At 39.8% G+C, this 14,176-nt stretch overlaps 2 protein-coding genes across 3 annotated transcripts in view; both read left to right on the forward strand.

Moving 5' to 3' along the window:
• Window positions 1-1,177: 1,177 nt before the first annotated feature.
• LOC117805814 (kelch repeat and BTB domain-containing protein 11) lies at window positions 1,178-6,300 on the forward strand. Of its 2 annotated transcripts, none has more exons than XM_034674378.1 (2): window positions 1,178-1,744; window positions 2,322-6,300. In XM_034674378.1, exon 2 carries the CDS (start codon window positions 2,424-2,426, stop codon window positions 4,338-4,340), a length of 1,917 nt encoding a protein of 638 aa, XP_034530269.1. In that variant the 5' UTR covers window positions 1,178-1,744; window positions 2,322-2,423; the 3' UTR covers window positions 4,341-6,300. The 2 variants fall into 2 exon arrangements, with proteins under 2 accessions (XP_034530269.1, XP_034530270.1); XM_034674379.1 differs by having other exon boundaries at window positions 1,315-1,744; window positions 2,377-6,300.
• A 1,319-nt stretch (window positions 6,301-7,619) lies between these two features.
• Window positions 7,620-14,176, forward strand: part of LOC117806641 (AT-rich interactive domain-containing protein 1B-like) — a 253,799-nt gene continuing 247,242 nt past the window's right edge. The window contains exons 1-3 of the mRNA XM_034675619.1: window positions 7,620-7,702; window positions 10,480-10,656; window positions 12,777-12,865. The gene's annotated coding sequence lies outside the window, so the exon portion shown is untranslated. The remainder of the gene's footprint in view (window positions 7,703-10,479; window positions 10,657-12,776; window positions 12,866-14,176) is intronic.

The following is a 14,176-nucleotide window of genomic DNA, read 5'->3' on the forward strand; positions in this document are numbered from 1 at the left end:
CTGTTCCTACAAAAATAGACAAGCTGACTTCAGGCTGAAGTTGCTCCTGAGCTACAATTCCAAATATTATCTCATCTGATTTTTTTGGGTAGCTAACAATTTGACATAAGCCTAAAATAATACATAACATCTGTCGCTCTCAAGCAGAGCAATGCATCAGTCCAAATGTACAAAGTAACCCAGAGATCAGTTAGCCTGCATGGGTGTTGCCATGTGTTTCAGGGACGCTCTGCAACTGGAAGCCTTTTGTTTTCCCTCTGACCCTGAAGTTGCTAAGGAAACCATTCATTTTGTATATCAGTCCTCAGCGAGTCTTTGCTCTCAGAATATCTGGCATTAAAACCTCCCAGTTGAACACTCTGTAATCTCACAGGGGCTAATAGGTTTTTGATGCCCTTGCGGTTGTTCCCCTCTATTTTTATGTCTGAAGGCCAGTTGTTATGACAGGCAGACTCCACGGACGGTTGAGAGGTTACGGACGCTGGATAAAAACATCCTCTCCTGCTGTTGCCCTGTGGGGTTGTGCTATTTCTAATCAGTTCTTTTCATACGTTACGGGCATATGTCTTGGGTGCTTCTTTTATCACATTATTAACACAAACATTAACAATCCCAGGGCTACTTTCCCATACAAAACTCATTACTGTTGCTTTTACTTCACAGATATGCCTTAATCTACTGTGTTGTTGCCTCAGGCTTGCATATTAGTAAGAAAAAGTGTTGGATCATTTCCAAAAGGGAAGTGTGACTCATACTTTCGAAGCACTGTCAGGCTGTTTTAAGGTTAAACCCTCTCTAAGTGTGCACTGAATTTATTTTAGAGTCAAGTCTAAAGATATTGTGATGCACTGTCATGCACAAACAGGTGGAGTGTACTAATGGAATCATTATTGATTTTTGAATAGAGTTGCTGTAATATGAAATCCATTGCGCACTCAGGGTGTCTAGTATTTAATGTATTTTAATGCACACCAGAATAAGCGTACACTTCTGACAGGTATTTTATTTTGTAGTCCTATTTCACGTTAAAATGGGCATTTTTAAGATAAAGAAGTCGTTGAGTTTATGTTGGCATGGCATGTGATGGGGATTTCCCTTAAATCCCATCCTCTGATCCCCCCACCCATCGTGGTACCCATGACAGGGATGATGCGTAAAGGAATGTCGCATCTAAGGGAAGCATCCAGCGCGCGCCCAACAGATGGAGCCTCGTGCTCCTGCTGTTGAGTGTAGGGTTAATACCGACAGATGGGGCGTGGTTTAGATCAATGACAACCACCTCACTGTAGTCAACTGTAAAAAAGACAACAAAATCACAGTCCTGGCAGATCCGCGTGCTGGTTTATCTCCCATCCGCTACAGACAGGAGGAAAAAGACGCCTGGAACGTGCGCGGTTGCTCTCCCCACTTTCACAGGAGGAAATTCGTAGGCGACGGCTGATCTGAAGGAGGTGCGACCTGGAATGAGTATTTGATTGCTCCTTTGCCTCGCCTCCGTCTCTGAATCCGGGGAGGCGTCAGCTGCAGGAGCGGTGGAGACACCAGTGGAAAGTGTCGATGGAGAAAGGGGAACGGATGGGATAAAGCAGCTGCGATTGTCTGTAGGTGAAGTAAAGTCATCCAGGGGAGCACAGCCAGACTGATTCATGAGGATTGCGCCTACCTTACGTAACCGAGCTTTGTGGGGAGACTTGCTGGGGAAACTGATTCTACCGAGCTGATTAATTGCATCAAGGATCGACAGGTAAGCCACAAATTACTGTCAATAGACTTATAACCCTACACGTCAATTTAAATGTGTTAAATGAGTTCTGAGCTAAATTCTTAATTTTTTTGAATGAAGGACACATTCCCCTTTATCTAAGCGTTTACGGTATTTACAATGAATGCGTAAAACAGGAGTTATGATGTAATTACAAACGGGCTTTGCCAGTTATGTTAGAGATTAATTCCTCTATCAGCTCAGCAGCATTTGCGCATGCGCTCTTAATGACACCAGATTAACACAAATAATGGACAGGCTGGGTGATTATTGCAGTAGGTCATGCAGTTTACAGCAGTAAGAGGCATGTTGGGGCAGCTCTGAAACAGAAAACAGTGTTAGTGCTGCTGTAGCTCGTTGGACTACATGCATTGATGACACATTGATACAGGAGTGTATTATACAAGCACAATGTCATTCTTTCCTTCAGAATTCCGTTACCAAGCTGTTAGTTATTAGAGAAAGGGCGCCCCTTAGAGAAAACAAAAGTCTTTGCAGCTTGAAGGCTCCTTTTTCCCTCCTCTCAGCTAAATTACCTCCTTGTGTTCCCTCCATGTAGGTGAAGTGAGAGAAGCATAACCAAAAGTTTGCCCATCCACTCTCCACCTACTCAGCATGATCGACAAACAAGCCAGCCCCCATCAGAAGTGAGAACGTCAAGATGAACGAGGGCTGCAGGCAAGGAGGAGGGGCCATCACGGTGGAGGCTGAAGTCATCCTACATGCTGTGAACCCTGACCTCGTCACACCCCCTGAAAAAGACGGGAGTCTATGTCCAGGTTTTGTCCAAGGATTCCTAAAGGGCACCCAGGATTTCAGCCCCCCTGCTGTGTTCGAGAAGGAATACCTGTTGGATGGGAGACCGATGGAGAATAACCACGTGGACCATCAGCAGGGTAACGGCTCCTGCATCAAGAGAGCTGATAAGTTTCCCCTCTCAAATGATAAGGGGACGTCAGATCTCTCTTCTTATGCTGACTCTGCTGTAACCAATCACATTGCATCCATGCAACAAAACTGTACAAGCAAGGACATCCCCAACGGCGCCAGAGCGAAAGTGTCTTCCAGTGCAGATTCCTCCATATGCTCACCCAGCCAAGCCAAACAGGAAACTGATTGGTCAGTCCTAGATTCTAACCTTGTACGCAGAGACAGCAGTCAGGAAAACACGCAGGCTAAAAAAGAGCCTGATTTAGTCATCGAAGTGGGCGGGCAGAAGATCAACGCTCACAAGTCCATCCTGGCGGAAAAAAGTGACTACTTCAAAGCAAGGCTGTCACGAGACATCCTCAAAGTGAAGGGCGTCAGTTACAAAACTCTGTCCACATTGATAGACTATATTTACACCTCTCGGATGATTGTTTCCAAGGACAATGTAGTAGATGTCATCACAGGGGCTAAAATCCTCCAGATCCCATGTGCCGTCCAGGCCGCCATGGACTCAATGTCTGCACAAGTCACTCCAGAGAACTGCTATGAGATTCTCACCATCGCCAAAAAGCAGCGACTCAGTGAACTGAAGGAGACCGCCTATGGATTCATGAGTGATAACTTCCTCCAGGTACTCAAAGACCCAGCTGTGTACGGTCGCCTGAATGGATCAGAGCGGGATTTGATCCTGAAGAAGAGGATGGAGGGGAGGATGACGCTGATGGTGGCAGAGATCAATGATGTGTTTGACCGTGTGGGGAGCAGGCCGCCAAGTCGTTGTGGCAGCCGGCCGCAGAGCCCGTTGTCTGTGGGGTCTTTGGAGGAGGGTCATATGATTTACTACTTTAATGAAACAGCGAATGACTGGAGAGCCTTGACTGCGATGCCTGAGGACATAAACACTAAAGGCTGTGGGATCTGTACCATGTATAACTACCTGTTTGTGGCAGGGGGGATAAAGGGCTATGGAGACAAGGGCAAGGTTTCTGACAAGGTCTTCTGTTACAACCCTATAACCAACCGCTGGGCCGAGGTCAAACCTCTGATCCAGGCTCGTGCCCAGCTAAAGCTTGTGTCTATGGATGGCTACTTGTACGCCATTGGAGGGGAATGTTTGTTTACAGTGGAGAAATATGACCCCCGCATGGACCGCTGGACTACGGTGGCCCCTTTGCCTAAGGGAGCTTTTGCCGTGGCCCATGAAGCCACGACTTGTAGCGGAGAACTTTACGTGTCAGGAGGCTCTCTCTTCTACCGCCTTCTGAAGTACGACACCAAGAGGGACGAGTGGCAGGAATGTCCGTACAACAACAGCAGGAAGAAGTCCTCAGACATGGTGGCACTGAAAAGCTTCATTTACCGCTTTGATGTCAACCGAGAGCAGGGGATCAACGTGTTCAAATACAACACTATAGTGAAAATGTGGCATGATTGTGCATCACAGAGGCTGGGAAGTCATTTACCCTTCAGGTGCGCCGTTATCGGGAACTGCATCTACTGTGTGAACAAAAGCCAGACTCTTCAGTTCGTAGTGGAGGAGCAGAACGCCTACTTTGTGGAGGAGCCGCTCAGGGCGCCTCTGGAAGCGAAAGGCGTTCTGTTTCCTTTTGTTCTCACTTTGCCTGAAAAGCCTGACAGAGTCACATAGTGTGTAAGTGTGCGAGTGTGCTTGTGTGTGTGTGTGATCCAGATTAACTCAATAAATATGTCATAGAAAAACTGGAATAAGCAGGAGACCATATTTACACTCCTCAATGTCAGCTCTCGATCTCAGTGTCTCATGGCCTGCTTGCAGTGGAATGTGTGCATTTGCATGGCAACTTAATGTGTCTGCGGCCTTAAATGGAAAACTTTTTTAGTTCTGAATGAATGACAATATTTGTATCCGACTGTAGATAATGTCATGATGACAGTGACTGTAGGTTATTTAGTGTATTTCCTGTGTTCAGTTTGGTTTAGTGCACTTTTATATTTAGAATAGATATTATCTAGATGACATAACTAGCTGGGTTTGGTAACAAAGAGTCTTGTTGATGAGTGTAAAAAAGAGTGAAACAGTTGCAGTGGCTTTATGAATGATGCGACACCAGGTCTATGCAAACAGACAGAGTATACAGGTTGGTCTGCCATAATGCTATATAATAGTTAGTGTAAGGGGAGTCTGACTGGGAAAGAATACACTATTCATTAAAGTATGACTGCAACTAATGTCCTATTCATTAATTTGGGATAAATCAAAAAAGAGTTTGCCAGATAATTGAGAAAATATTTTTCCTAACCTCAAGAAGACCAAATGTCTAAATCCCAAAGACAGAATTTATTATTATTATTATATATTATACAATAAATCCCCTTTATAGAAACAGGAAACAGCCAATGTTTGGCTTATATGCTAGAGAATACAAATGAGATTTGATGAACTATTTTTAAGATTATTTTCTCTGGACTGACTTAATGTTACAGCCATACCTCACCACTGATCTGCACTGCCTCATGTGAACCACACTCATGGTAAATCTTGCTTAAAAAGCTGCCATGTTGTTCATATACTACACAGATATTCTCTTAAAAAAGCATTTACACAGCAGCTACAGCATGTTGCCTTTGTAGTCAAAACTCTGAAGCCCCAGACATGATCCTGAAATCTTGCAGACGTAATAGGAAAGCAAACTGTTGCCTCTGAAAAAGTTAATTTCTGACATTTACGTATAGATTAAGGAAATGCTGTTTTTCTTATAGTGCATAATCACAAATCCCTGTTTCTGCTTGTTGCACATCTGCCAAAAATAATTATAGCAGTCCAGGCAGTCCATAATGAAGCTTAGAATACTGACAATAAATATTTTATGGATCAATTAAATCTGAATTAAATGTGATTCCATGATAGCACCACAGTCAGGTTAAAGCAAATGCAGCAGGCCTAGTGGAGGGAGGGCTTCGTGTTTGCTGCTGACAGTCACTGTCTGCCAGGTTGAAGGAAATCCAGCCATTCACACAGAGATCCATCTTTCAGTTTTGGCTCTATCTGTTTAAGGACAGAGCAGATTTACATTCAGCATTTACACTCCCTCACAGACTTGGTTGATCCTATAGGTTAAAGGTCAAATCAGACACCTGCAGCAGGTCACGGTCATGGCCCTTGTTTCGTCCACACATACACACGGTAACCAGTCAACTAACTGACTGGGTTCTTCTTTCATCCGAGCAACAACTCTGCTCTAAATTGTCCTTCATTTTTAAATTTCACAGTATTTATTTTTTGCTGCAATAACACAGTGGGAGTTTTGTACGGAAGCTAATGCTAATATATTCTTGGAGCAAAGTGCTTTTGATAACATTTATAGAAATGTCTCAAAGCAGTCAACGTGACGCAGACAAAAATGGATGTGACTTGATATTTTGCTGGCTGCCATCTGTATTTTTGTGATGATTTTGTATGGGTTTTGGTAGATGTGGATCTGCTGCTGTGATGGACAGTAAAGTGATGCAATGCTCAGTAACGGCTTCCTGTTTAAGGCATACGAAGTGGGCTAACAAATTAGCTGTTGGATAATGTAAAACAGACAGGATAAAGTGCTTCAAATAAAATATTTTGTGTGTGACTACGATCTGGTTTTCTTGATATGTCCCAAGCATGAAGGTGTTTTGCTGCGGTCTTTTTTTCACCTGGAGTAGAGCTGCCATCTTGTGGACAGCAACTGTAACTGCAGATATTAACATGACAAGAAAACCTTACCATGAATGTGAAGAATGTTTTTGATATTACATTGAATATTAATTTCTTATCAGTAAGCCTTATAAGCAGAGGCCAATGTTAACATCAATACGGCAGATCCAGTGTGTTTTAGTCAGTCCACTATCAGTGTTAGTGTTTGAGGCCTTATCCTAAGCCAATCACAGCATCTCTAGTTCAAGCCAATCTATGATTTTCTCAGCAAGAGGGTTATGTATTTGATATCAGAGTAATCATAACCTCTATCAAGTACTACCCAAAATAATAACTTATTCAATATTGATCCAACTATAGTAATGCTGTAAGTTGTCATTATAAGAAACTTTCTGATTTCTCGTTAAACTCTTAACTATGACAATTTGCCAAACTTCATTAAAACTTTTCATTTAAAGACAAAACACTATGAAATCAGACAGATATTGCTTTTTTTAAATTTAGCTAAGTAATTAAAACAATTTAATCTGAGAAGAATTCTTCAATTGAAGAGTTTAATGGCTCCTAATGTTGATAAATCCCATTGATGCAATGAGTGAACTTTTATCACTGCAGGCTGGATTTGATAGTTTATAATCAACATCTATTGGGAAAATTTGAAAATATAGTTGTTTTTTTTTAAAGATTAGTTTTTGGACTTTCAGCCTAGATTGAACAGAACAGCTTGAGAAAGAGAGAGTTGGGATAACATGCACGAAATCCCGCCGGAACCAGGGATCGATCCTGCTACCAGTGCAAAGAAAGAGGACCACAGTCTCTGTGCATGAAGCACCTTCTCCACTAAGCAAGCTGAACACACACCTCAAACAAGGTTTATCTTTATGTAACAGGTGATCAAAGACAGCAGTTATATTATGTAGTCAGGATAAAATGTTGTCTGTGTAACAATAATACCAGTAAGAAGTTAAAGCTAAACAACACTTGACTAAAAATCATTTAAAAGAACATTCAAACGAGACAGATTAAGTTCAATCAGCCATATTTACCACATTGTCTGTATGTATTCACAAAGACTGAAACAAGCAGGTGTGATGAATAAAGCGGTGTGGTCTTATTCAAAAACTGTGGATGGTTTTGTTGTAAGAATGTGAATTATGGGGACTGCCACAGGATAGTTCCCCCTGTGGCCACCGGTGGCAACTACAACACAGTGACACATTAAATTTCCTCCATTTCCCATGATTCTGTTTGCTCAGTTGACCCAAACACATCATCATTAGGGGACAGGACTGAACAGAATGGAGTGAGGCCCAAAGCATGAAACAACAAGCATGTCTTAATGGGTGAGTTTACTTTCTGTTGAACTTTTGGGTTACAATGTTTGAAAAGTTCTTCATTAATGATGGAAGATAGTGTTACAGAAGCACAGTGCTGACTATTACACAACAGAGTTTTCTAACATAAGCTGCTAGTCAGACCTGACCAAGTGCCTCTCTCAAGCCACTCCATGAACACTCTCCCTCTTTCTCTTCAATTTGTTTGGGAGTGATGTCCCTAACCTCTGAGTCTGGTTGTAAAGTCTTTTAATGTCTCTCATGGGAGGTGCTGTGTAAGCTAAAGTTCCATGTTGAATCCAGTACAGCTCTAAACTGCTCTAGATGTAAGATACAAGTATATACAGATGTTAAAAATCATGTAAAAAGTTTTTCATCTAGTTACAAACAGACTCATATTAATACCTCTGTATGATTTACAAAAGCAAACAAGACCTCAGTCAAGCTAATTTATTGCACGCTACCTAAACAGCCTGCAGTTTCCATGGCAAATATTTATGATGAGTGTTAAATTCAAGATAGCTTAGGGTGAGATTTTCTTGACAGAAAATAGAACTTACACATGTACAGGAAAAATTCAGCAAAGATAATTGATTCAACAGGTGATGTTGAATGTATTTTAAGTCTTGAAATGCCTCATGTGAAAAATAAGCAGATTGTAAAACTTAGACACAAAAAGGTATTAACAAAAAACTCTGCCACCAAAAGTGATTAAGGGATTATTTTTATATTGTGGAGTGATTTTTACAAGTCTATCCTTTATGTAAACTACTTATTATTTGTGTGAAACCATGGTAGTATAAAGTTTGTATTTCTGTAGAAGTGGGGGGAGTTTTCTGCTGTATCTGATTAATCCACCTTGATAATAGCTGCTTGGAGCAGACTGTGAGTGAAGAGGAGGCAGATTTGAAAAAGTCCCCTGGAAAGACTGCCAAAAAACTCCAAATTGTAATAAAACAGAATCTGATTTTTATTCCTTTTTCCTTAATAATGTTTTATTTATGTTACGCATTAGCTTATTTTTGAAGGGAATGATTTTGTGATTTAAATTTGGAGAACTACCTTCATGATGCACAGTGACAGCTTAAGTCAAGTTTTTGAAACTTGTTGCACTTCAAAAATGACTATAAAGAAGAACCAAACTCTGACACTCTGGCATCATTTAACACCTTGATTTAAACCCTCATAGTTGAAGTACATGGTCATCAGTGCCGTCCAGACACAAAATTTAGAGGATAAAAATCTCTATAGTATCTTAAAGAGATTGTTTCTCAAAAATGAAAGCAGAGGAGACCAAACAAGTCAGAACACTAGGTATAGAAGAAGACATTTTAGGGATCATAGATGAATTGAATGTGAATCATTGGAGAAAGATTTGTTTACATGTCTGTCAATATTCTTGTAAAATGAATTGAAGTGGAAAGAAATTGAGGAAAAACAGGTGGCTGACATTACAAACAGTAAGTCTGTGCTGTCATCATCATCACACAGTGAATGAGCTACCATAGCAAGCAGAGGCTTTTCCTCATTTGCATCCAGACTGAGGAGGTGTTAATGTTAAGTTTTTATTTTCTGGAGACATCAGACTGGTCAGCGTAATCCATACCTCATTCCGAAACATTGTAAATGTATTAATTCAAATAAGAACTGTTTTATTTGGTTGTTTCATTACATGGGTTTACTTAGAACAATTGTTGCTTTCCTGTGTCTCCCTACTTTATTTAGCAGTATGTTCATCCTTACAACACTGGAGGGCAGTATGAGCCAGCATGTAGAAAACTGTCTTCTTCACACAGTTGCGTCTGTGTCCACCAATGCTGGAATATACTTATAACATTAAATTGGAGTTAACATTACCATACACCAAGCATGTATAGGCTGTATGATTTAAATGTATTTCAAATGTCACATCACTTAAAATAGCCAAAAAAAACCTAGAAGATTCAGTTAATTTTTTTAGTGCGTTTGAGTTACCACAGAAGTTATATTGAAACGTCAAATTAAGTTTGATTTATTTCAAATTTATTTTGTCTAGATTTCTTTTATTTGCTGATTAAACTTGAAGTAATTTGAATTACTAATGCTATCCAGTTATAGAAAATATTTCCTCTAAAATTTAGTATCAACATAATATTTCAATTTCCCACTATATTATTTCAGCTATATTACTTCAAATGCAGCAAGTTTATAAAAATTTAAAAACTAGTAATGACTGCCCTAATGAGCGGTCATGATTATTAACCTAACATAAAACCTGAGCTCAAGCACCTTGAGTCTGCCACCATGGCTCAGAGTTCTTGACTTTCACCTGTTCATCCAATGGATTGTTTTTTAAACTGCACTGGAGGAGCTGGCTAGCTATACTGCTAGCTACATATTTACCTGTTTCCACTTAGCTACAAGCATCATATGCTGTGTTTTATCTGTAAAGAGACCCAAAAATCATAAGACATAATTCTCCAATGTCAGGTAGGCGTTTTATAACTACTGATACAAGCCAAACACACCAATGACCTGTGTTATTTGAAAACCCAGCAGCTCATATGATTATAACTAGTTTGGTTTAATGCTAGCTAACTTGCAGTGCAGCGGCATATGTAACTGTGAAGCTGTTGATATTTTCTTTAAGACCTCAAGAAAGTTCTTAAATGTTAGTGAGTTTTGAGTTGATATCAATTATGAGGTCATATTAGCTTAGACAAGCTCACTCACTGTGAGGCTTTCCCATCTAAGTTTCAAATCTCTTTTGACACTTTCTCCAAATTGTTTATCTTTAATTTCTACAGGATGTGTGAGGTTGTGATTTAAGATAATCTGGTGGTGAACCTGAAACTGGACAAAGTGGAGTGATGTGATAACCTGGTAAGGCCAATGACACAAGGGTATGCCTATCATCAGCAGTTGCAGAATCATTCAGACCAAAACATCCCATAAGATCTTGTCATATGGGGCTCACATTTGAGGTAAGCAGTTAGCCCCATACTGCAGCTGTCTTTCGTTTTCTTACTGAATACTAATTATGTTTGCATAATTGGTTTTAGTCATTTAAATGGGAAGCTTATTAAATCTTTTCCCCTGTTTTCACCTACAGCTAAATTTAGCAAACAAGGTCTGTCTAACCCTGAACTGCTTTGTTAAAAAAATGAAGCATTAGTGGTTTAGACTTCTGAGTGCAGTGTCAATTGATCTTACATCTTGAAAGAATGGGGAAAAAATTTGAAGCGACTCAAAACTGCCTACGAGATAAGCTGTTGGGAATGTTTTTGTGCTCTGCTGCTGAATAGCTTTGAGCTGCCTCTTTTCGTGTAATGGCAAAGAGATGTAAAAGAAAATGTCACATTTTCTTTTAATTTCCAGTTGATTATCTGTGATTATGCACTAAAACAGCAGACTTGCAGCCCTTTAAAGAGAGAGAGAGAGAGAGTGAAAATGTAAAAGGCTGGGAATTAGAATCACCAGAAAAAAGGACGGCCTGGGGAAAAAGCATCATGTAGCCTAATGTGCTTTTCCGCATCCGCCCCACACTCTCTCATTTTTTGCCATTTGAATATACACAGAATTATTTACACCTTCAAGGCAACTTGACTGAACTGCACATCAGTCAATTAGTAAATCAGAAATTTTCTGTGATTTCAGTTTAGCGTGCAGTCCTTGGCTCCCTTTGGTCCCCCCCTTTTAGTCTCCCATCCTGACAGTGACAAATTACTCCTCTGCTTGGCGAGATTGAAAATTAAAAGCATTTAAAGTTGCTCATGCATTTATGCTAATGAGAAATTCAGATATGATTTGCATGCCAAAGAGGCTAGTCGGAGAACTCATCATTGCCCCCACCACCTCCAGCCCCCTTAATTTCTTTAGGCTCTGTTTCTTTTTTCTCTTTATGTACCAGAAAAGAAGAAAACGTAGTGTGTAAACACTCTCAAATTTGACATTTTATATTACTGTGTTTCATTACTTACAAGAAATTGCATTTATTGCTTTAAGATGGTCTTTGTACAGTATTTATGATACAACCTACCTTTGGCACCCTCCTATAGCCACTCAGCCAAATTGGGTCATTGTGTCTGGTGTTGTCACATCACACCACAGGAAGAAACACTACTGTTATAATGACATTGTGCAGCTACCGCTCATGCTGTCACCTGTCGGCATTTGGATGTGCACTGTTAAATACAGAATGTACCTACTGATATAACTTTGGCAAGGCATAGTTTGATTTATGAACATTAGTGTGTGGGCATAAGCTTCTAAAATCTAATATTAAAATGTTTGTTCAGATGAAAAAGGCTTTGTTTTGTGATAAACATGTGCAGAACTCTTTGGAGCCGGAGGATTAAAACTCTTGGCTGATTTGTTTTTCCAGTAAGCTCCATCCTCGTCTTCCTCTCCAAATATCAAAGCTGCTGTTCTTTGAAATTATTTGTTCCACAGTTACTAAATGATTGTAACCTTGGAAACAAGATGCATTAATGAAGGTTGAAAATGAAATGGGACTTTAATTTGCTTCAGTGTTCGTAGCTGAGGTGAAATGGATTAGCTTTGATTGAGGTGTGAGATGAAGAAGGAAAGCGCTGACATGACACTTGTATTTGTCATCATGTCATTTCAAGGAGGATGCGGCAGCAATTATGAATATGGGTACACAGCAATTAAAAGCGGTAGTATTCATTAATAATTTTTTATTAATTTTTCAGTGCCCGCTTAAATGATTGCCACTGCACACAGGCTTTCCAATTATGCTGCTTAATTAGAAATGTCAATATTAAGAAATAATTAAACTTGGGAATACATTAAGGTTGTCAGAAATACTTAAAAAGTTAGGACCATCACTCAAATGATGTTTTTTCTAATATGTTTTGCAATGATTTGTAAATTAAAGATGAGGCTCTGATCAATGTGTGTGACAAACTGAACTGAATAGTTACCAACTTACATCATTACCTATGTTTTTATTTTGTAATTATTAGTAGCACAATTCTCAGAAGCAGCACCAGGTATAAAATATAGACTTCTAAAGCTTAAAGGTAAGAAGGTAAAGTCACTTACCTTTAACTCCTTTGCTTTTACACCCTTTCCTTTAAAGCACTGCCAGACCAACAGGAGGATAGAGATGTCCATGCTAACAGTCAGCAAAGAGATGGAAGAAGAATCAACAGGTTCACTCAATCACAGGTACTTACGTCTTTTATCTTCTTTAAATGGCCGCTGGTTTTACTGCTGGGAAAGTTGTAAATTCGCCTGCAATTGAAGGAATCAGATGGAAGATAAAGTCCTGAAAAAGGCTGCGGTAAGGTTGCACAATAAATCGGAATCACAACATTTCATGTCGGATAAAAAAAAGCTGTGCTTTCTCACTCACCTTGAAAACATTTTAACTATTGGGTAAGGGTCTGGGGAGAATGGCCTTGCTTGCACACAAGTTGTAGGTATGAATTTTTAAAAATTTTTGCAAACAGATAATTTGTAAAATATGAAGAACAGCAGGTGGGCATACAATCTGTTAGTAAATCTAATCCCTTCCTTTCTGGTCGCCGAGAGTGAAAGTACCTATCTTATTTATTAGAGAGATACACAGAGGTGGATACACACCTGTTTAAAATTAAACCTTCAGTTAGTCACTGGAATTATAACAAAGCCTTTTTTTCTAGACAAGACCATGTCAGTGTATTAATTTAATCTGCATATTTTGCAGTATGAAGTGTTTGAACACTACTTGAATTTTTTAACAATTCAGGAACTGCTGTCTCTTATGCAGTAACTCAACTTAACTCAACATTTTTTATGTACAATAGAACCTTATACACAAATGTAACACCATCATTTTGAATGTGTTTGTGTCCATGGTTGTTAGTCTAACACTGTCCTCTTGGTGTTAACTAATACACTTAACTAAATATACCTTCAGGATGAAAGTGAGGCGCACAGGGACAACTTTTCTCCTCTTGTCTCAAACGTATTTAAAGTCCGTCAGCTGTAGTACAACCGAACACTAAAGAATGGGACTCGAGTTTGAGACTTGGACTTGAGTCGCATTTAAGTAGCACACTAGTGTAACTTGAGACTTGACTTATAGCTTTGGGACTCGTCGTGCACAATCTTTTTATTTGGAATTTTTGGCTCATCAACATTACAAGCCCAGTGAGCACATCACCTGCAGCTGCTATGGTGGGCTACAGTGTTTCCCGCACTAAGACCCTACCTGAGCTGCCTAAGTATATTTACTTCTTTCATTGGTGGGAGATTGCTAAGTGAAAAGATCTTTACTCACTCTGTACCCCCTGTGTATGTTGCTCATAGTGCCTGATTCATGCAGGTGATCAGAGAGAGACAGAAACACAGAGACACATTTTTTTGTACGTCCCTCCTTTTAAAGCAAGGTCGACATCTCATGTTAAATATGAACCTTCTCATTCTGCTGTTCTGAAAGTGTTGTGAAGCCGGTCGCTCCACTCTCAGTTTGGGATCATCATTAACAAGCCTTGC

Source organism: Notolabrus celidotus, chromosome 22 (genome assembly GCF_009762535.1).
Source record: "Notolabrus celidotus isolate fNotCel1 chromosome 22, fNotCel1.pri, whole genome shotgun sequence".
In the NCBI taxonomy this organism is placed as follows: Eukaryota; Metazoa; Chordata; class Actinopteri; order Labriformes; family Labridae; genus Notolabrus; species Notolabrus celidotus.

Excerpts from the sequence above, each read along its gene's own strand:
- LOC117805814 (XM_034674378.1), top strand. The coding sequence starts at position 2,424 with ATGAACGAGGGCTGCAGGCAAGGAGGAGGGGCCATCACGGTGGAGGCT.